This window comes from Callithrix jacchus, chromosome 5 (assembly GCF_049354715.1).
Source record: "Callithrix jacchus isolate 240 chromosome 5, calJac240_pri, whole genome shotgun sequence".
NCBI lineage: Eukaryota > Metazoa > Chordata > Mammalia > Primates > Cebidae > Callithrix > Callithrix jacchus.
Window position 1 is genome coordinate 125,080,749 of NC_133506.1, and position 20,858 is coordinate 125,101,606.

Below are 20,858 nucleotides of genomic sequence, written 5' to 3' on the forward strand. Positions count from 1 at the left end.
ATTACCATGAGTCCCTTTATTTTTGAAAAGTATATTTGATCTACTTTTCAATGTGTGTGTTTGTCTATTTGTATGTCCAAGGACCTCCTAATACTTGTGAGTTTTAAAGCAATTTCTGGAACATTTTCAGAATACTCTTGAGTTGTACTTGTACATAAAAGAAAACCTGTATACCTGTTGTATCATGAACTGGTATGAAGTTGCCATTGGAGCTCTTGGCTACTGAACATACCCTTCACATATTTCAGCAAGAGAATGTTTTAGTAAAAGATAAAAAAGTCATATTTTGTAAAATTCTAAGTTTATAGTTTTATTTCCACAATACTCAGTCCCCGACTTTTTAGGTAACTTTACTAATAATTTGTATTGCCTTTATCACAGGTTTGTTGTCACCCTTATGTTTTAGAGAAAGAATAATTTTAAAATTTATTTACTTATTAACTAAATATACAAAATATTCCTGATGTTAATATTAAATGATCTTTAAAACATACATACTATTAATTATCACATAAAACACAGGACATCAACAAAAAAATTATTAGGTTTGAGGTTTTAAGGTTCATCTGAATGAGGGAGGAGTTTCCATCTCATAGTTGTATCAACTTCTTCATCAAAATTTTCCACTTCCTGCTCTTTAGAAAGCTCTAAGAATACCTAAATAGGAGATAAAGAAAAAGGAAAGGAAAAAGAGAGATTATCAAGTTGTTGGTCTTCCCAATGAACAGGAAAATGCATGTTTCTTTCATGTGAAATTTACCAGGATGACACAAAGTCAAATCAGTTGACTTACCTTTTCCAATGTGCACTGAGAGAGGCTGTATTCTTCCAAGTTAAAGTTATGCTTCACTGAAGAATAAATAAGACTAGTATTAATAGTAGATGCTTACAATTTATTACCAATAATTTTTTCAAAATCATAAAGAATTAAAATGTAAATCATAAATATAAATAGAAGATAAGGCTGAATAAGCAAGTGCTTGAGTTAAGGACAAAATAAGGAAAGCCACACAGATTTAATAGAAATATATACCATATTAACACTGATATTATAATTTTCCAATATTATGTTTCAATAATATTTGTTTTGGTATTGAGTGCATGTCTTTGGAAGCTATAAAAGTTCCCTGAAGAACTACATCACTGATTAAAATATTCTTACACATGAGGAAGATCCTATCCCATTCTCTTTAAGAAAACTCAATACTCCCTTTAGCCAGTTCATCTGTTATATTATCTCTGCTGGACTTCCCCACCAAAAACTCTGCATGACACTTGTCACCAGATTCACATAGCCATTTATACACTAATTTCCACCATTTATATACTAAGAATCTGCTATGTGTGAGACAGTCTTAGATGCCAGAAATAGAAAAGTAAAGAAAACAAATACTCCTGTCTTGATGTAGTTTGCATTTTAGTGAGATGAACTAGTAACATTAAATACTTAAATATACAATAAATATTTACTTAAACAATATTTACTTAAATATACAATAAATATTATACTTAAATATACAATAAATAAAGTAACATTAAACACTTAAATATACAATAAAGTTAATGGCAGTGGCTTAAATAAAAATAAAGCTGGTAAAAATAAATACGGAGCACTAGGCACTCTTTTTTTACCAGATGGTAAGAAAAGGCCACAGTAATAAGTTAATCATTGAACCGACACCTGAAAATGTGAGGAAGAAGCCTGGATGTTTGGGAGGAAGAATTTTGGGAAGAAGGATTAGCAAGTACAAAGTCCTGAGGCAAGAGCTTACATGTCTGGCAGCAGTTAGGAAGCACTAGAAAGTCATCTGTCTAGCATGGAAGGAACAAAGCAGAGATGTATATTATGTCAAACACAATTAGCCAGGTACTGTTCTAGGCACTTAAAATATTTACTCATTTAATCCTAATAACCTGGTCAAGTGGGCCCTAATAGTATCCATCACTGTAGAGATGAACCATCTAGATATGCAGGAAATGAGTACTTCACCCAGTGTCACAGCTGGTAAGCAGCAGTCCTGGGCTGAGAACCCAGAAAGACAGGCTCTAGAGTTTGAGCTCTTCACCATTATGTTGTGCTTATAAATTACACCATGATGTTTTGCTGTTGTGAATGATTCAGCTGAAAGCAGAGAAAATGATGTCAGAAGAGAGAATGTGGACAAGTTCAATTCACCAAGAGGAGTTACACACAATGCAGGGGACAGTCGAAGCTATCATTCAAACAGGAAGGCCAAATACACCTGCACAGACACAAGGAGGTTGATGGATGAATGGAAACTTTCTCTGTTGCTTCTGTTTTATTAGTGAAATATAAAGCAAGGGAATCAACTGAGGGAGAAAGTGGGAAGGAGGTGGATAGGCAAGGCAAGGAAAAAAGGGAGTAAAGTAATAATTTGGGACACTTAGTGTGAATGGATTATATACATGTATGCAAAGCAGGCCATGCTAAGGGGCTTTTAGAGGGGAATGTCATGGCTTCACAGTAGGAACAGTCAAGCACGTGTTTCCTGCAGCTTCAGTTCCTGCACTGCAGATTAACTTCTTTTCATAGTCAGATTAACCTAAATTGGGATTAAATCCCACCATTACCTGCCATTAGAATTATTAAAAATCATGCCCTACAGGCCTATTTTTAAAAGCTGTTATGTAATTACCTTCCATTAAATTATTATTTTAGTATTAGTTGATTCTTCAAAAGATTTATTTGAATGTTGTCACTCTTACCTGACTCTAATTTGTGAAAGGTCTGTGATAGAGGGTAAACATCTGCCATGGGCAGTTTATAGATTAACAAGGAGGAATGCCTGAAAATAGGAAAATGTCATATTCAATTTTGAGTTTCAAGGGGAGAAAATGAGCATCAAGGTCAATATTGATATTACCAACAATTTTCTTCTTAAAAGTAATGCAAATTAATATATGGCTTAAATATGAAATCACAGCATCTAAAAAAATAATTTTTGGTATCTGGTTGTTGCAGACAACTCTTCTAGTAATACTTCAGTGTAATTATTTATGTGCTCAGCTTATGCAAAACCTTTGCTTGTTGAAAACCAGATATTCTAAACTGTTCCCTTTGATTAGTTCAAATTAGGTTGGGAATTAGCCCCAAAATAAATGTTCAACTTTGTCATCAGAGAGCTAATTCATTTTTTTAATGAATAAATTTTTTCTTTATTTCTTGTATTTCCAGTAATTTGCATTATAATTATGATGGCAAATATGAACACTTAAACAAAAGTAAATTCAGAAATATTTTGTAAAACCATAAATAGTGGCAAGTCTTGGAGATGGAGGTTGATAGTGGCAAAAGATCTGTAGGGAAGACATTTTTATTTTGAAGACTCTTTCTAGGCCACAAGGCCATCCAGAAGTAAGGAAATCAATAGAGCTGGGGCTGCCAATCAGAGAACCTCAAATCTCCTTGATTTCTGCCAATCAGAAAATTTCAAATCTCCTTGATTTGCCCTCCTCCCAGAAGTCTAACTTGTAAAGAATAATATGAGGTTCAGAGAATGGGAGATAGCAGTAGAGGAAAGACATAAAACACTTTAACTAATACTTCTCTGACCTCTAAGGAAGAGCCGGAATTGGTTTTGGGCATCTTGTTTCTGTGTGCTATTTTTGGCTGTGAATCCTCATGCACTATTCCCAGCTTATTCCCAAACAGGGATTTTGTGCTCCCAGGTGGCACTAAGGTTGACCAGATGTCCAGGACTGGCCCTCTTCAGATCATCCTCTGTTCCTTCTGTCTTATCATTTTTGATCTTCCCACCAATATCAAAACCACTTCTCTGATTTGTAACACTAAATGTCTGGAAATGGGACTAAGTTACATGTTCTGATATCTATTTTAGAAAATTTAATTATATTTACACTATGCTAAACTAAAATAGTAGTTTTTATGTCCTATTTTTTGATGTGCTGATATCTCCATGGGAATTTCAAATTCAGTTTCCACTCCACCTTCTTGCCCTCTGCCAAAATAACATTCAGACATACACAAAAACACACACATACAAATATGTGCACATGCGTACACACACACAAACACACACACACACACACACTCCTTTCCAGTCTCCATTGGAAAGGTATGAAAATTCCATTAAAGAGAGACTCTTTGATTATCTCAATTGCCATTCGTTTCCTATGGGGAGAATTTGCCCTCAATATTTACATCTTTTAAATTTTAAATATTTATATATATTAAGCATTTCTGAGGAGGCCCAGGAAGGGTGCCATTGTGGTCCTGTGTGGGTTCGAGTCATCAGCAGTTCTTTCCCCCAAGTCTTTCCAAGTCCCCCTCTGGAACTGGGAATCATCCTGGGATGGTCGAGGAGGGTGTACCTGGGCTGCCTCGGATGACACAGCTTCCTGAGTAGGTCTCAATCTCTTAGAATCTGGAATACTGAACAAATCAGTTTCTGATGTCCCTAACTTTTATTATAAAGTCAAATCACTATGAAGTTCTCACACAGCAAAAAGGAAACCAGTGAGTGGATAAAGCCTACGTATTTCTTCATAATCAAAAATCTGTTTCCGCATGGAGGTGCATGCCTGTAATCCCAGCTACTCAGGAGGCTGAGGTAGGAGAATCACTTGCCCAGGAGGTGGTGGTTGCAGTGAGTCGAGATTGTGCCACTGCACTTCAGCCTGGGCAACAAGAGCAAAACTATCTCAAAAAAAAAAAAAAAAGTCTCACCTTTCCTGTCTTCCAGCCTGTGGGAAAAGCTTCAGAATCTCAGTGTGGACCAAAGTCACTTGAGAAGGTTCCTTCACTTTTAGCTCTAGAGTGTAATTCTTGCCAAGTTTGCTTTTCAGGTGTTGGATGGTTCCAATGCATCTATGGGCAAGAAAGAGAATATGTTGGAAAAAATACTCCCCTAATTTTTTAATGTTATTCTTAAATGTTAAGTGTAGAAGAAAAGGTGTCACCAAGGAAACCAAACAGAAGGCCTCCAGCCATACACAGAGATTTTGCCCTTTCCATAAGAAATCTCATTCTGAGCATCAAATGCAGGCTTTGAAGAGACACCTACCTAAGCCTTCCAGACACCATGATGGCCACACGGTCACACAAGGCCTCTGCCTCAGCCAGGTTATGGGTGGTCAGGAGGACACTCCTCTCTGTGTTTTTAACAACTGCCTTGATTGCCTGCCTAAAGTGAGCAAAAAATTAACAGTATTTAAAATAACAAAGTGCAGAACAAGTACAAGATAACATACAATATATGAATCATATTCAGATCCAAATACAAAAAATAGTGCAATGTAAATACTGGCTAGACTTCTGATAACAAAGAAAATTTTTAAGTATTTTTAGATGTGCTAATCACATTGTAGTTGAATGAATAAAGAGAAGACTCCTTTATCTTCTGGAGGTACTAACTGAAATATTTATAAATTAAAGAATATGTAGCTTTGTATTTCCTTTAAAATAATTGTAGGATGGAGAAAGGAAGTGGGTGGAGATGAAAGGAGATTGGTTCTATTGATACCTGCTGAAACGGGTTGATGGGAATAATGAATTCATGAGCGATTCTCTACATTTGTATAAAATTGCCATAACAAAGTTTTTGTTAAAGTTGGAAAAGTATTGTACAGTCAAAATATGAAACTAGATTGAAGATTTTATTAGTCCAAAGGGTAAATCCTAGACAGGAAAGTAAGAAGAAGAATAAACCCAAGAAAAACTGGAGGAACAATTTGACATGTCCCATTAAAAAGGAAAAAAAAAATAGAAAAATTGTGTCAGGAAGTTAATAATCTCCAAGGAAACACAGTAGAAGAAAAAAAGGAGCAAAGAATTATAGACATCTCAATAATTAAATGGCAAAATATTTTTGTATTTTAACAGTCCACATTAAAAATCTAAAACTCCGAGAATATGCTGGGTTTTTTTAACCTGAATATCACGTGAATATGATGCAGATTAGATCATCTATTGGTTAAATATTTGTTTTCCTGATAATATAAATTATGTCCACTGAATCAGGAACCAGTGGGTTTGAGGGCCAATTTTCCAAGATCAGTTAAAATATGCAACCTTCCCTAATGCACATGCTTGCAGCTCTGGGCTATAATGATGCTTACCACATTTGCTGCTGCCCTGTAGGGTCTATGCCAGTAGATGGCTCATCCAGGAGCAAGACAGGTGAGTTTCCCAGGAGGCTCAGCACAAAACACAACTGCAATGCAGAAAAACACCCGTTTGCTGCCACACCACACCAGCTCTCCAGAGAGCATCACACACCACACATACCTTTCTTGTGGTTCCTGCTGCTAATTTCTGCACCGGAACATTCAGCTGCTCATGCAATTTGAAAGCACTTGCCAATCTGATAGAAGACAGATGGAGAACATCTGGTCAAGAGAAGGTTTTTGGAAAATCCAAGCACACAGAACAGTACCAGTATTGGAGAGAAGTTTAGCAATATTATTGTCAAAATCCTAACTGATGATTAAAAAAAAATAGATTGGCTTATTTTGGAACATGAGTTTTTTGTTTTTGTTTTTGCCTCATAAACAGTTTTAAGGAAAACTAGAATTCTGAATGAGAAACTGAAAATGGATGATTATTTCATTTCCAGGTTTTTTTAAATTAGAAAACTGAAATGGATGATGATTCACAGTGTTTTGTTCACTTATTCCTTGTCAATAATTTTATACAATCATTTTTTAAAGATCTCTCATTCAGGGATGCAGGAAGTCAGGTCTTGACCCTCATCCCTGCTCTGCCACTGACACCCTGGAAAGGTGGAGATACCATATCCGCTTCGCATTCTTTATTAGCGAATTCATCATCAGTGCTACAACCTCCCTGCCTTCTGACACAAAGGAATCGCAGCTCCCATCTGTACCTTGCGATGGCGAGCCTCGCGGCCCCTTTCCTGAGCCCCTTCACGGCAGCATACACCTCCAGGTGCTCCCTCACCGTCAACATGGGCCACAGAACGTTCTCCTGAGGGCAGTACCCCAGGAACTTGAGGAACTTGCCGTCCCCGCCATCCCCCTTTCGATCCAAAACTGAACTGCAGCCTTTCAGTTCCACCTTAAAAAACAAAAGAGCTTTAGAAAGACATGCAGCCTTTTTTCCAATAGTGCAATTATTCCAGAAACCGACACATATAAGCGCCTAAATTGTTTAGGCATCAAATAAATACTAAAAAATTACTTCATATATTTATTACAGAAAATGATTTAAAGTACTAATATAAAAATACAGTTTTGCATGCAAAGAAGAAAAGAGACCTAATAAGCTCAAGTGGTTTCTGAGAAATTGATGAGGAAATGTATTGGTTTCTGGTAATCTTCCAAGTCCTTTTATAAACACCTGATGCCCAGTAAAAATTTAAGAGGGGAAAGAATAAAATTTATCCAAAGGTAAAAAAAAGTATAGTCTTACAAATACATAATCTACATGTATCATAAAATTTCTATTTTGGAAATGAAAACCATTTCCTCACTACCTCGCCAGCAGTTGGCTTTGTGATCCCAGATATCATTCTAATAGATGAGCTTTTACCAGCACCATTGGGTCCTAGCAATCCCAAAATTTCACCTGAAAGAAAGAATAGGACTATCAATATTGGAAGTGAAATACTGAACAACATAAACCTTTTGCTCCGATGAAATCTTCTGAGACCTCTGCACCCTTCAGTTAGTACCATTTTGAGATTTATAACATATATGTAATCCATGTCACCAAAGCATGTCCTTTATTTTCTGTAATTATGCCAAATGTTACTGCAAAGCTTGTGAATTTGATGTCAATACATCTGTCTTTTTCCCCCCAGATTACTTGCTTAATTTGGAAATGTGCCCAACTGTTTTCCATAATAGATGTCTGATGCACTGAGTATGTGTATGAATGATTTTCAAATGTGAGAAGTTAGAGATATTTTCTTCATCCCAAATTCAACCACCTGTTTCCAAGTTACCATCATCTTTCATCTCAACTGATATAAAAACCTCTGAACTTGCCCACCAACCCAAACTGGCAAACAATAGCTAGTCTGTAATCTTTTCAAAATATAAATTAAATATGACACAAGTCCACTAAAAATTCTACAGTGACATTCCACTAACTTGTATAAAACACAAACTCATTGCTGTTTTCAAAACTCTACCTAATCTGGCTCTGCTCAGCTCTATAGCTTTATCCCTTCTATTTGTGGATGCACCCACTAGCCTCTGGATTAGAGAGTCAACCTTTATAAATGTGTCTGAGCCTTTGCCCTCACTGTTTCCTCTACCTGGATATTTTTTGCCTAGTTCCTTCATAATCGCATTTCCAGAGTCTCAAACACTCCCTGGCATACTAAAAAATATATACGTTGAATAAACGAATGAATGCTTCAACAAGTAAAACTGTACCTATGACACGGAAGTTTAGTAGGTAGTTCTAAAAATAATGGTGAGTTTTAAAAGTGATGATTACAGACCTTCTTGAACACAGAAAGAGATATTTCTTGCTGCTATTTTCTTCTTCCTCTTTAAAAAGCAACTTTTCTTCTGGCCTGCATATTCTTTGTGTAGACAGCTGGCAGTTATAACAGGTTTCTAGAAGAGATGACAGCATAGTTTTCCAATTTCAGAGACTTTAGGTCCCTGCTGGAAACTTTCATGCCCTCTGTCATAAACCAAACTGTATTTTGAGTTGCGAGTAATTCATGCTGCTAAATGTATTATGCATTCATTGATGTAGAAAATATCTCTTGCTTCTAAATGGACTAAGCTTCACAGAAGCCTAGTTTTATGGAAGCAGCTCATTGTCTTGCCAGAAGAGGAGTGGCTAACCTCATGAAACTATCACATCTAAGTCAAATAGAGTAACCCTTAACATTTTAATCTCAATTTAGCATTCTTCAACAAATCTAACTTAAGTTCTTTAACTCATGAGGTCTTTATTGGTCTTGAAATTATAGTCCTAACTTAGAAAGCCCACTTTTCTCAAAAGAAAAATAAAACCTTTAGGCTTCATGCTCTTTTTAGCTTCAGGGCATTCCAAAGAAGCGAATTGCCTTGATTATGCAGGCACTTCTTTGGAGTGTCTTGGACTCATAATACAAAAATGCACCAAACACCAAACTTTCAGAATGAAACCCAGTGCATCAAATTATGTTCTTGGCAGTTCTTAAATTCCTCCATTAACATCCATTTTGTCCCTGGCTTTTTTTTTTTTTTTTTTTTTTTTACCTCATCCACATTTGAAGTGGTCAGAGCAGTTGCTGTTCTTATTCTTTCTGCTTGAACATCTTCATCTTCATCTGTGGGTTCTTCTGGATTTGGTTTAGCATCTCTAATTTGGGGGGAAATTCTATGGAGAAAATGAAATGCATTACATGTGGCATTCTAGATGTTAAAAGATGTGTTAAAAATGAGCAATCCTGTGATTTTATTATTGTCATCTTCCCTAATGTGCAGGTGATGATATGATGATGACTGTCAACATTGCTTCTGCTTTTGCCAAGAACTTCTGCCCCACTAGCCAGAATCCCTTTCTTGGTGTTGTTGACATTCTTCCAGCAAAAATCTTTGACTCTTTCAGATCTGTCAGCAAGTACTGCTTCATTCTCTTTAAAATTCATGTCAGTCTCATTTCCTCTACTCAATCTGAACCCATCTTCATAACATCAGATTTTTTTTTCAGCATCATTCGCTGTTCATCCTTTCTATAGCCCTCCATTTTAAAAACACTCAACTATGTTGCTAAATCAATTCCTTCCCATCTTTTCTTTTCAAGGATGCACAATTATCTCTGATGAGAGAATGGCATATTTGGGTCTTTATTAAATTTTTGATGGAGTGAAGGTTTCTTACAGATGCTTATAGCCAGAACTCTGCCTGGGAGTTCTAGTTCTTGGTAGCAAGGCAGCAATCCACCTTCTCTAATGAAAATCAACATGTGCTTCCATTGTAAGTATCTGTATTAACAGGATAATAACATAGACATCATCTAGGAATGTTAAAATATGATATTATGTATAAAGTTAAATTTCATCCCAACCTGAAGACAGGATCTTTTCGCATTCTTTTCTTTCCATATTTTAGTTCCATGCATCTTAGAACAAAAATGAATAGCAAAGCCTGAAAGTAGGGCTACAAGCAAAAAATACAGTTACATTTAGGCAGAAGTTCACAAATATTATTTAAATATTTGAATTAAGTTGGCAGTATTTTGTCCTTAAGTAAATAGTTGTGAATCATTCTCATACATTAAGGAAGAAATGTAGCTATACATTCGCAATCCAGGTTAATGAAACCTGTCTCCTTTCTTCTCACCAATCACATTAAATTTGTAAGTAAATTCTATCTGCTCTATCTTCAAAATTATCCATAACCCAATTATTTCTCACCCCTACTCGTGCTACTCCCATCTAGGCCTAAGTCATTATTTTGTCTCACCTGGATTGTTGTAACCCCTTCTTACCTGGGCTATCTCTGCCCCTCTTCCTCTAAACATCTGTTTTCAACACAGTATCCAGAGCTATTTTTTAAATACATAAGTCTGAACTTATTACAGTGCTTAAAACCCTCCAATGACTCCTCTTCCATCACTCAGAATAGTCAAAACCTTTAGAGTAATCTAGATTACCCTGTATAACCCTTTCTCCTGGCCTCACACTTTATCCCATGACTTCTGTGGCTATCTTTCCTATCACTCTTCCCTGGTCATTCAGTCACAACCACCTTGGCCTGACTGACCCTGGATTGAGCCAGGGTCACTCTTGTCACTTTCTACTTAAGTGCTCTTCTTGAAGCCTTTCCTGACCACCCATCTGACAACATATATATTATCTATTTAATTTATTATTTGCCTCTTTCCACCAGAATATAAGCTCCACAAGGGCAGAGACTTCTGTCTATATTTCTCCTGTGCCTAGAAAAGTACTGACACATAGGATTCAAAGACAGTAGTTCTCTTCAGCCTGAATACACCAAAACAATCATTTCCCTTTCACTTTTATTCACTTCTTGCCTTTTTATCTATTATTCAAAAGAATTAAATTATATTGCATCTCTATTTTTCACAAGCTCTCTCAAATTTAGAGAAGAAACAGTAAATAGGATAAGCAAACAAAAAATTAATTTAATATTAAACTTTGAACACTACAGCCCATCCAAGCATGTAAAATGTAACTCTAAGGTTTGGAAACATGTCTGAATGTAATTGCTTTATCTAAGATCATCTTAAAAACACTTTTAAAGTGGCACACTTGGGACAAGATCAAATTGTTATAGTGATTGACAGTCATCAAAAAGAATGTGTGCTAAGGTGGAAAGGTCTTACTATGCAGCTGACTAGAAAATCAGTGACACTCAATTCAAAATGTGCCTCTGGAAATTCTCTCTGGTGTGGCTGCTCTCTCTGAAAAGACAAAACAAAACATACACACACAAATGACAATTCATCTGCTTTATAATCTGCATTTAAATAATATAAAATTTATATATTGACTTTTCACTCATCAAGCTCAATTTCTCTGTGTGCACTAGTGACAAAATAATTCCTCATAGAGAAGGAGAACCTCCTACTCTACTCCTGCTTTCTCTCAATAAGCAAGTAACCTATGTCTGTTTCTCTCTTCCAATTTTTTTTAAAAATTTGTTTTAACATTTGCAGAAAGTCTACTGAAAGCATAGCAGAGAGAAGAGTTAGCACTGGTAAAATTTCTTAATATTAATTCTTTAATATTTTTCTTAAGTGCCCCAGACAAGACTTTTTAGAGCCCCTTCTTAACTCAATGGTGATTATTTTCTCATCATAATAATTAGTTCCAGCATGTTATTCTTTCTTCATCAATCAATTCATTCAGATAGTTACTCATTCCTCATAAATAGTACATGATAGCTCTAGATGAATATATTTCACCTTGTGAAAGGTCTACTTAGGAGGAAAATGCTTTAAGCAAAGGGATTAGTTTCTAATCAAGAACTTCAGGCATTGCTCAGCCAATGGAGATGTATTTTTGCAGATGGAAGGCTTTTTCAGTTTGCCAAGGACACCCCTGATTATGGAAGTCCTCTTTACTTTCCTTAAAGCCATTTCCTCCAGGATGGTACAGAGCTCCAAAAAGTATGTTCTCTACTGAATTATCTTGCCCTGGCATCATCGTATACTTTTTTCCACTTAAATCACATTCAGTTTCTTTAATGCCTCCTGGCTTTTCCTGCTTCAAGGCCTTTGCTTTCCTCTGCAGAACATGCTTACTTTCCTGTCCTATTAATTAATTCTTATTCAGCCTTTAGCAATGTATTTAAATATAACTTCCCCAGAAGAATTGTCTGACTTGCTAGAACATAACAGCTGTACATTGTGTGACCTCCATTGGCACTTTGCCCTTGTCCTTTGTAACTTTTAAGTTCCTTGCATTGACTTGAGTAAGTTTGGTCTGTCTTTGCCTCCAGTAAGCTTTGGGAAAGTCAGGACTGTGCTCTCTTGCTCATCAGGTGTCCTCAATTACTAGCACAGTGACTAACATAAAATAGTATTTCTATATATTTTTGAATGATTGAATGGAATCGCATGAGTTTATCCTCAGGGGGTAACAAATACCTGTCACACCAGGCACACTTTTTCTCCCAAACTGGCATTAGATTTGAATAGCATTTGACAATGCCTATATTTTGCAAAGTGAATAGGGAAAAATTTTAAATGTTTTATTGAGATTTCTTTTTGCATGTGATAAAATTCACTCATTTTAAGAGTAGAATTGAAGGATATTTAGTAAGCTTAAAGAGTTGTGCAAGCATCACCACAATTCACCTTTCGAACATTTTCATCATCTCCCTCAAAATCCCTTATGCCCATTTGCTGTCACTCCCCAGTTCCACTACTTTCTGTCTCTCTTGATCTGGGAAAAGCACTTTAATATGCTTCATATTCAAAATTAATAACACAGTTGTTAACATTTCTTACCATTTCCAAAAATGTTTGAAATCCAAGCAAAGTATACGAAGGAACCAATACTATGGTGGAAATCAATACATTTAGGTCAGAATAATTGATTAAAGTGATGGTAAACATGTTGAGGGAGGCCTACAAGGCAAGTTCAAATATGTTGTTTCAGACATACTCAACCCATTGATATTCTGTAAAACATTTAAGATACAGGTGTTCTCATGATGTATATCATAATGTTCCCATATGCAGATATACCCATTTAGTCATGATAGTTTCTCCTTTTAGAGGGAGTAGAGAAGGAACTTTTGTTAACAAGAATATATATGATCCTCAATAGAAAACTCTTAATAGATAAAGACTGGCAACTAAGATGAAAGCTAAAATGACCAAATAGGCTTCTTGAGCCAGTGTATTATTAAATTTAAGCCAAGACAAGAGGATAGAGGAGTTACCTTTTTATAGCTAAAGTAACAATATTGCTAATGAATGAAAACCTATATATGTTGAAAGTTACATAGCAATTATACAAAAACAAACAATCCATACTGCCTCTCGGCTAGACTACTGTGGAGCTTTCTCATTGTCCTTCCTGCTCCATTTCTTTCCCATACCAAACAAATGACTTTTCTGAGATTGCGTATTTTTATTGTGATGGATTTGCCTTATTTAAGAATTTTTTTATTGGCAAATTGGAAGGAATAAAGATCATTGTTTATTTTTCTGTTTTAAGGATCAATTGATCAGTCAAATATGTATTGAGCACTACCCTTTGCCAGATCTTATTAATGTACTGATTATAATAAAAATAGAATCATAATTGCTAAATTCACTAAATATTACATAAATGCCAGGTATTAATAATTTAGTATGAATTATTTACTGTACTCCTCATAACTCCATAATGTAGTTACTTTTATTATCTCTCTCCCTTTATATGTGAGAAATCTAGGGTTCACTCTAAGTCCTTTAGTTCATTTAGCTGACTCCTCTTATTCTACTAGAACTCCAAATTTCTACAATTTCTTTCTTCTCTTCTCATCCACTGGGACAAGAGAGGAGTCTAAACTTTGACAGTGTCAGAGGATACTCCAGAACTCCATGTGCTAAGATCTGTTACTATATCTCCACCACCCAGCATAATAGGCTGAACAGGTACTTCTTTATCAGACCGGGGTCTAGAGTACCCATGAAGTACCACAACCCTGGGGGTACAGATGTCCACTGGACTCTAGAAACAAATTAACTGCTGATTGTGGCTTCACTGAGCGATGGAGAGACATTGCCTACACTATCCTTCTGAATGGAGCCCAGATCACCAAAGGACAACTGCACTGAATATCAATATACAATACCTTCTGACATACAATCCTGTGAGGAGTAAACAAATTACCTTAGTCCTAGGATTAGCATGGTTTAAGTTGATACTAGCTGCATAATGAAAGATAAATTCTCACAACATACATTTTCAATATATATTTATAAATAAATTATAAGTTATTTGTTTGAAAATGCAAATTTTAGGGCAAATTGCTTGAGATCTTTGTGAAAATGTATAATTTTGAAACTTTTTAGCCTACTGAAATCAATATGTGTTATTCAGCACAAGTTATGCATCGGTATCACCAACCATGCTACTGTCTCATATTTTTTAACGTGAGGAATGACATTGACATAAGGTTGACTGAATAAACTTGAATGACTCCAAGTTTATTCCTGAGCCTGTCACTATTCTTCGTGTTTTCCTAAGTTATTTAATTATTTCCTCTAAAAATTAGGTGAATCATACTAGACAATTTTGATTTTTTTTCAAGTCTGACATTCCACCATTCTAGAAATTTGTAGATGCCATTCAATGATAGAAAAATAAAATAAATAAATACACTGAAATAAATAAGTATAAGAAGGGCAAAGAAAAACTAATCAGATATTACAAATATGCAGATATGTATTGTACTACTACACTGTGGTGTAATTTTGTTTTTACATTTTGAATAGTCTTTATTTTGCAAAATGTACCTTGCCTCTGGGATATGGTCTTGCCTTATTTGAATCCATAACAACTTAAGCATAATTGGCAGCAAAGGATAAAAGGCATGCAATAATAAGTATATGTGTTTTGATTTTTAAAATACAGTGTTTCTCAGCGTCATGTTTGATTTTCTTCTGTGATCTTTTATTTGTGACCATTTTTTTCAAATCACAGTGAGAACACCTAAATCACCACATTAGCCCACAAGCCTAAGAAAGAAGCTGTTCTGCATTATCATGACTTTCCTTAGAAAGAACAAAGTCAAATTTCTTCTCTTGTCCATCTATTTACTTGCTGCTCTATATACAAGGGGAATTCATAACATGATAATGCATATGCTATCTTCTGCCATGTTTTGAAGGAAGGTTGCTTTCATTGGACTCTCACTCCTTACACTGCAGTGGGAAAATGGTCTCTGCTCTTTAAGCCTGTGTACTGTTTTGGAAGATTCTGACATATTCAGTTATAGAAGATCTGTCACAGTCTATGGAATTGATGCACAGATTTGAACTCCTGGAACCTGGCTAAGAAAATCTTGTCTATAATGTTTTCCAAACAAAAGCATCACTACGGAGCCTGCAGCCATGAGGAAATCATTACTGCTCAGCTTCTCTACTAAAAGCTAAAAGGCAAGGGCTGAGGTATGTTTCTACCACTGATATTAAATGCTCCCTTGTCTGAGAAACTTTCAACTCTATACAAACTGGGGTAAGTTGTGAGTATATGGTAAACCAGGGGCAACTATTTCATGTGACGCATAGCAAAAATTTGTCCATCTAGATGTGAATTTTGGAATGATTTCTCTGTAATAAGTGACAACACAAAGAGTAGGAAAAGCCACCAAAGGAACCACCATTCCAGGATGCTGTTTACTTAAGACTGAAGGACAAGCGGCTGAAAGAGCATCTCACTCAGTTTTCTGAGTGAGGTAACCCTAATGTTCTTTCTGTAGCTTCTATACTTCAACTGGATTGTGCTAATGGTGGTGAAAGATCTAGTTACAGACACTTTTGCAGAAAAAAGAAATACAACTCAGAGAAGTCAAACCCAAGCTCAGTCCACTGAGAAGGAACAACAGTTACCTGCTGGCCAAAAGAGTCCCAGACTAGTTTTTTGTAGAAGCCAGTGGGAAGTATAGGTTGGTGCAAAGTAATTGGGGTTTTGCCCTTATTTTAAATAGCAAAAACCACAATTATTTTTGCAGCCATCTAATATTAAATATATCAATTCTTATAGATTATCTTTGTTTGGGTTCAAGATTCCCATTCCAAGAGTTGAAAGCTGTTTCCCAGATAGACATTCAATCACCAGTTGAGGATATCAGTTAATGGAGGCCTGAAGTGTAGGACCCAAGGTACTCTGGTGTCTCTAGAGTTTCAGTAAACATTTCCACCAAAGTTCTCCTTGATTTTGGACAAGCTCTTTACTTTTATACTAATAAGTAACCTGGCATAAGTATAAAACATCTTTGGTATCTGAAGCTATTAGCAGCTAATGTTAAGAGATACCTTCTTGAACACTGTAGAGATGGATTGTGTTGTCAACTGTTAGGAAGCCAGTTTTTGTTCTAGTGTTGCAGGAAGCCCTGTATTCTGAAGGAGACATAAACTCAACAGGATGTTGTAGACATGAGGTCTTCTGTAAGAGTCTCCATAAATTCTGTTCAAAGCATGCCACCTTTTTTCTTCAGAAATATTATTGATTCAGTAACAGCATTACACTTTTCTCTCTTTTCTATGGTGTAATTTTAAAGTATTATTAATTTTTCCTACTTCTTAAGGCAAACATCTGTATTTAAGATTACATTGAAAGTTTAAAAAATAACTCTATTTCACTATTTGTATGTATGTATATGTACTTACAAAAAAGAAGCAAAATGACCAAAGGCCACTGTTTTTTCTCCTTCTGCGAAAAATAAATGATATGACATACATCAGGAAGACAAGAGAAGCTGCATAACCAGGAGTAACTATAGCCTGAGGAAAATACAAATAATAATATAGTCAAAAAATAAAATATTACAGAGGGAAAAATTAATTATAAATTTTAAAAACCATCTTATCATACATGCACTTTGCATGTTTTATGTTTTGGTTTATTACAAAATATGAATTAAAACATCTTAACTACATAAAATAACAATTTTAAATTTATTATTAATTACTTTATGGAATTTGGTTTATGTACTGTGCTACTTACCAAAGCAAGCACAATTTCGCTTGTAATATAAAGGTACTGCATGTTTTCTATGTAGACAATCAAATACATTGAAAGGAGAATTAAAATGAAGACATTAACGTCCACTAGTGCCTGCCCACACCAGTAAGCAGAAGTGTAGAGGCCCGAAATCCATAGCTGAGACTTTGCTTTTTTCTGATGAAAAAAAAACAACAGAAGTGTACATAGATTTAATTAAAATGCAACTCCAAAACAAACACAAACACATTGGAAGAATTTTTTTAAGATAAATATAATCTAATCTTCTAATAATAAAAAAATTATGCATATACTGTTTTGTAACCTGAGGCTTATAGAGCCAGTTTCATGGTTTATAAGCTGTCTACTTTAAAAAAATGTATATTGTGACAGGCTTGACTTGCAACACTACTCTAGCTCATGAATAGAAAAATAGACCTCATAATGTTCATGTCATTAAATTCTATGAAAAGAAGTATTGGCCAGGCCTGGTGGCTCACACCTGTAATCCCAGCACTTTGGGAGGCTGAGGTGGGCAGATCACAAGGTCAGGAGATCAAGACCATCCTGGCTAACATGATGAAAATTAAAAATACAAAACTTAGCCAGGTGTGATGGTGGGTGCCTGTAATCCCATCTACTTGGGAGGCTGAGGCAAGTGAAGTACTTGAACCCAGGAGGCAGAGATTGCAATGAGCCAAGATTGCACCCCAAGATTGCACTCCAGCCTGGTGACAGAGTGAGACTCTGTCTCAAAAAAAAAAAAAGTATTATTTTGTGACATGGAGGACAGAATACATTTACCTTTGTCTAAACATCTTGGAGAGTTACTGGCTCAGGATAGTGAACAATGATAGATTTAACTGTTTTGTCTGGATAATGGGCATAATCAAATACAAATACAGAATTGCAATTTCCAGAGTGGAAAAGAAATTCAAGTCTTAAATTTGGCCTTCGATTTCAACATCAATGATTTCCTTCCTGTAGTTGGGAAATAATGTGGTCAAAAGGTTTATAATATTTCCCTTTGAAGGTTTAGATTAACTGGAGTCTCTGAAAAATCATTGTACTTTTCAGGTGACTTTGGAATAAAAAGCATTTTGAGTTTTTAGAAGTAAATTTTCTGACTTGCTAAGAATAAGGTTTAACTGCAATATCTAAATTAAACATACATTCCAACGTTTTCCTCAGAAGAAAACATTTTGAACACATAGCATTCAAAATACAGATATTGAAATTCCTGAAACTTCTTTCTCCCGCTTTTTCTTACCTTGTAATCACTGATGCTGCCCATGGTGATATAAGGAGAAGTGCTACATAGAACCAAAATTAAGAAAATGGAACCATCTGGCAGCCCTGTTGCAAGTCTTACATGGCTCTGAAAATATAAAGGGTAGCTTAAAGTAGTGAATATTTGTTAAATGAAACAAATAATTATAGCCACAAAAATGTATTTTTTGAAATGTTGAAAGATCAAAATCAAAGTAAAGGTGTAGCTCATCACCATCTATGCACAGAGGTGGGAGGGAAAATGACTTCTGATCTTCAACTCAGAGAACAAAGAGGAGTCAAAAGTCATTTAGGACCTACTTCTGAGGATATTTCCATGAAGAAATTGAAAGCAGGCTCTCAAAGAGACACCCGCACATTCATATTCATACCAACAATACTCACAAGTGGAAGCAACACAAAAGTCCAAATTAATGGATAAACAAAATGTGTACGTATATACAAACAATGGAATACTATTCAACCTTGAAATGGATCACTTGAGGTCAGGAGTTTGAACCAGCCTGACCAGCACGGTGAAACCCCATCCCTACTAAAAATACAAAATCATTCAGGCGTGGTGATGGATGCCTGTAATCCCAGCTACTTGGGATGCTGAGGCAAGAGAATTGCTTGAATCCAGCAGGCAGATGTTACAGTGAGCTGAGATCACACCATTGCACTCTAGCCTGAGTGACAACAGCAAAACTTCGTCTCAACAAAAAAGGAAGAAAATTCTGTCACATACTACAACATGGATGAACCTGAAAAACATGCTAAGTGAAATAAACCAGTAACAAAAAGACAAATATTCCACTTATATAAGGTATCTAAACTAGTAATATTCACAGAAACAGAAAGTAGGATGGTGGTTTCTAGGATGAGGGAGGGGGAAATGTTTAATGGGCATCAAGTTTCAATTCTGCAAGAAGGAAAAGTTCTGGAGATCCATTTCACAACAGTGTGAATATACTTCATACTACTCAACTGTACACTTGCAAACAGCTAAAATGGTCAATTTTTTATCATGCATTTTTACCACAACAAAAAAATAAGAATTCAGAAGTTAGGACCTTTGATGAACATATAATTTAGGCCTGAGCAACATGTCTTTCTCAGCAAACCCAGAAATGGAAACCTCACTAGCTGAGTGGATGTGTTCTGAAGCTCAGAACTAAGAAGAAAACTTGTTGCTGCTGATCTTACCTTCAGGGAAAGGAACTTTAAATCATTACCCCCAAATCAGCATTCATTTGAGGCTAGGCCCAGTGGACACCTAAGCAGCATCTAGGACCACCTCATGGATATAATTAGAGGACAGCAGCATGAGCCTGTCTCAAAAGAATTCTGCAATTCTTTAACTTTATTTAGAGCTTAGAGGGCTATGTCTATAAATTCCGTTTTTCATCATAGGAATGAGGGAGGAAAGGTGTGCACCAGGGGGAAGTGGGAGTGGGGAACAGGCTGCCTTGTAGAGTAGCTACGGGCCTCAGTCCATTTGGATCCTGAGCAAACACAATGACATTAGGAAACTAAGGAACAGAGAGAAGGGGTAATCACTGTCTCTTTCTGTTATTCTTCTGGTTCCACTTTCTGGAGAATTCCCTTCAGATGCTCCTTCCCTCAAGTCATCCTGTGCAGCAGACCTGTTTACATGGTCAGTTGGTCATCCTCCACTCACGGAGGTATATGTCTGTCACGAATATCTCAAGTACTGTATATTTTTTCCCTGTTGTCCCCATGGCTTGCAGAAAATCTGCACTTGCATATACTCCCAGCACCCCTGATTCAGTGAAATTAAGACTGAACTTCACACTTTTGTCACAAAATGGACTTTCCTTTGGATGGTTTAGTTTCTAATCCTGCTTACTGATGTTTCAGACTTCTGGAGTGAAGTTCAGATGGAGCCATTTTTGAGAGACCCCTGTTGGTATCAGGCAGGGTCTAACCAGCAAACTGTGACTACCTTAAGTGCTTAAAATAGATTACAGTTCTTTATAACATGATTAGATGAGTGATGAGCATTCCACAAGGATGGTGAAGTGAGAAGCAAGCCACTGTTGCTTCTGGGCCTCAGAAACAACAGAAAGAGGTGATGTGACTGGAGCCCAAAGTAGGTAGTCCTCTGCTCTTCTGTCTCCCATCACTGCTTTCTAATGCCTAAACTGTCTGAAGCCATACTATAGACAACTGACACAGAATCACAGAATCCAGAGCAGCTGGTGTGTGTTAGACTCCCTCCCAACATAAAGCAACTATGAGTAGGTGAAGAAATAAATCAACAGACCCAGAACTGGCAGGTTCTCCTTCATATTAGTCTGTCTATTATACATTTAGTCAATGGAGGGTCCACTAAAAAATTATATTAGATTTATATGTAACCAGGGTTACAAGTGTTCTGATTTCTAAGTCAGTGTTTTCTTTCTTCTGTTTCTCTCTCTCATATATTTC

The 20,858-nt window shown here is 36.1% G+C and overlaps 1 protein-coding gene across 8 annotated transcripts in view; it reads right to left on the reverse strand.

The window, feature by feature from the left end:
* Window positions 1-284: 284 nt before the first annotated feature.
* The window catches only part of ABCA6 (ATP binding cassette subfamily A member 6), a 66,649-nt gene continuing 46,075 nt past the window's right edge, over window positions 285-20,858 (reverse strand). For 2 of the 8 annotated variants that reach the window (XM_002748663.6, XM_008997646.5), the window contains exons 23-39: window positions 18,409-18,516; window positions 17,142-17,315; window positions 16,805-16,918; window positions 12,929-13,048; window positions 11,300-11,377; window positions 10,016-10,107; window positions 9,205-9,325; window positions 8,451-8,568; window positions 7,476-7,567; window positions 6,867-7,057; window positions 6,269-6,344; window positions 6,100-6,194; window positions 5,046-5,165; window positions 4,709-4,849; window positions 2,728-2,807; window positions 794-849; window positions 285-657 (exon numbers count right to left, since the gene is read on the reverse strand). In XM_002748663.6, the coding sequence (XP_002748709.3) occupies window positions 556-657; window positions 794-849; window positions 2,728-2,807; window positions 4,709-4,849; window positions 5,046-5,165; window positions 6,100-6,194; window positions 6,269-6,344; window positions 6,867-7,057; window positions 7,476-7,567; window positions 8,451-8,568; window positions 9,205-9,325; window positions 10,016-10,107; window positions 11,300-11,377; window positions 12,929-13,048; window positions 16,805-16,918; window positions 17,142-17,315; window positions 18,409-18,516 (1,878 nt within the window). In that variant the 3' untranslated portion in view covers window positions 285-555. Of the gene's footprint in view, window positions 658-793; window positions 850-1,753; window positions 2,123-2,727; window positions 2,808-4,708; window positions 4,850-5,045; window positions 5,166-6,099; window positions 6,195-6,268; window positions 6,345-6,866; window positions 7,058-7,475; window positions 7,568-8,450; window positions 8,569-9,204; window positions 9,326-10,015; window positions 10,108-11,299; window positions 11,378-12,928; window positions 13,049-16,804; window positions 16,919-17,141; window positions 17,316-18,408; window positions 18,517-20,858 lie in introns of those variants that run through there. The other 6 variants (XM_078374512.1, XM_035301641.3, XM_078374509.1 and 3 more) reach the window with 3 other exon arrangements.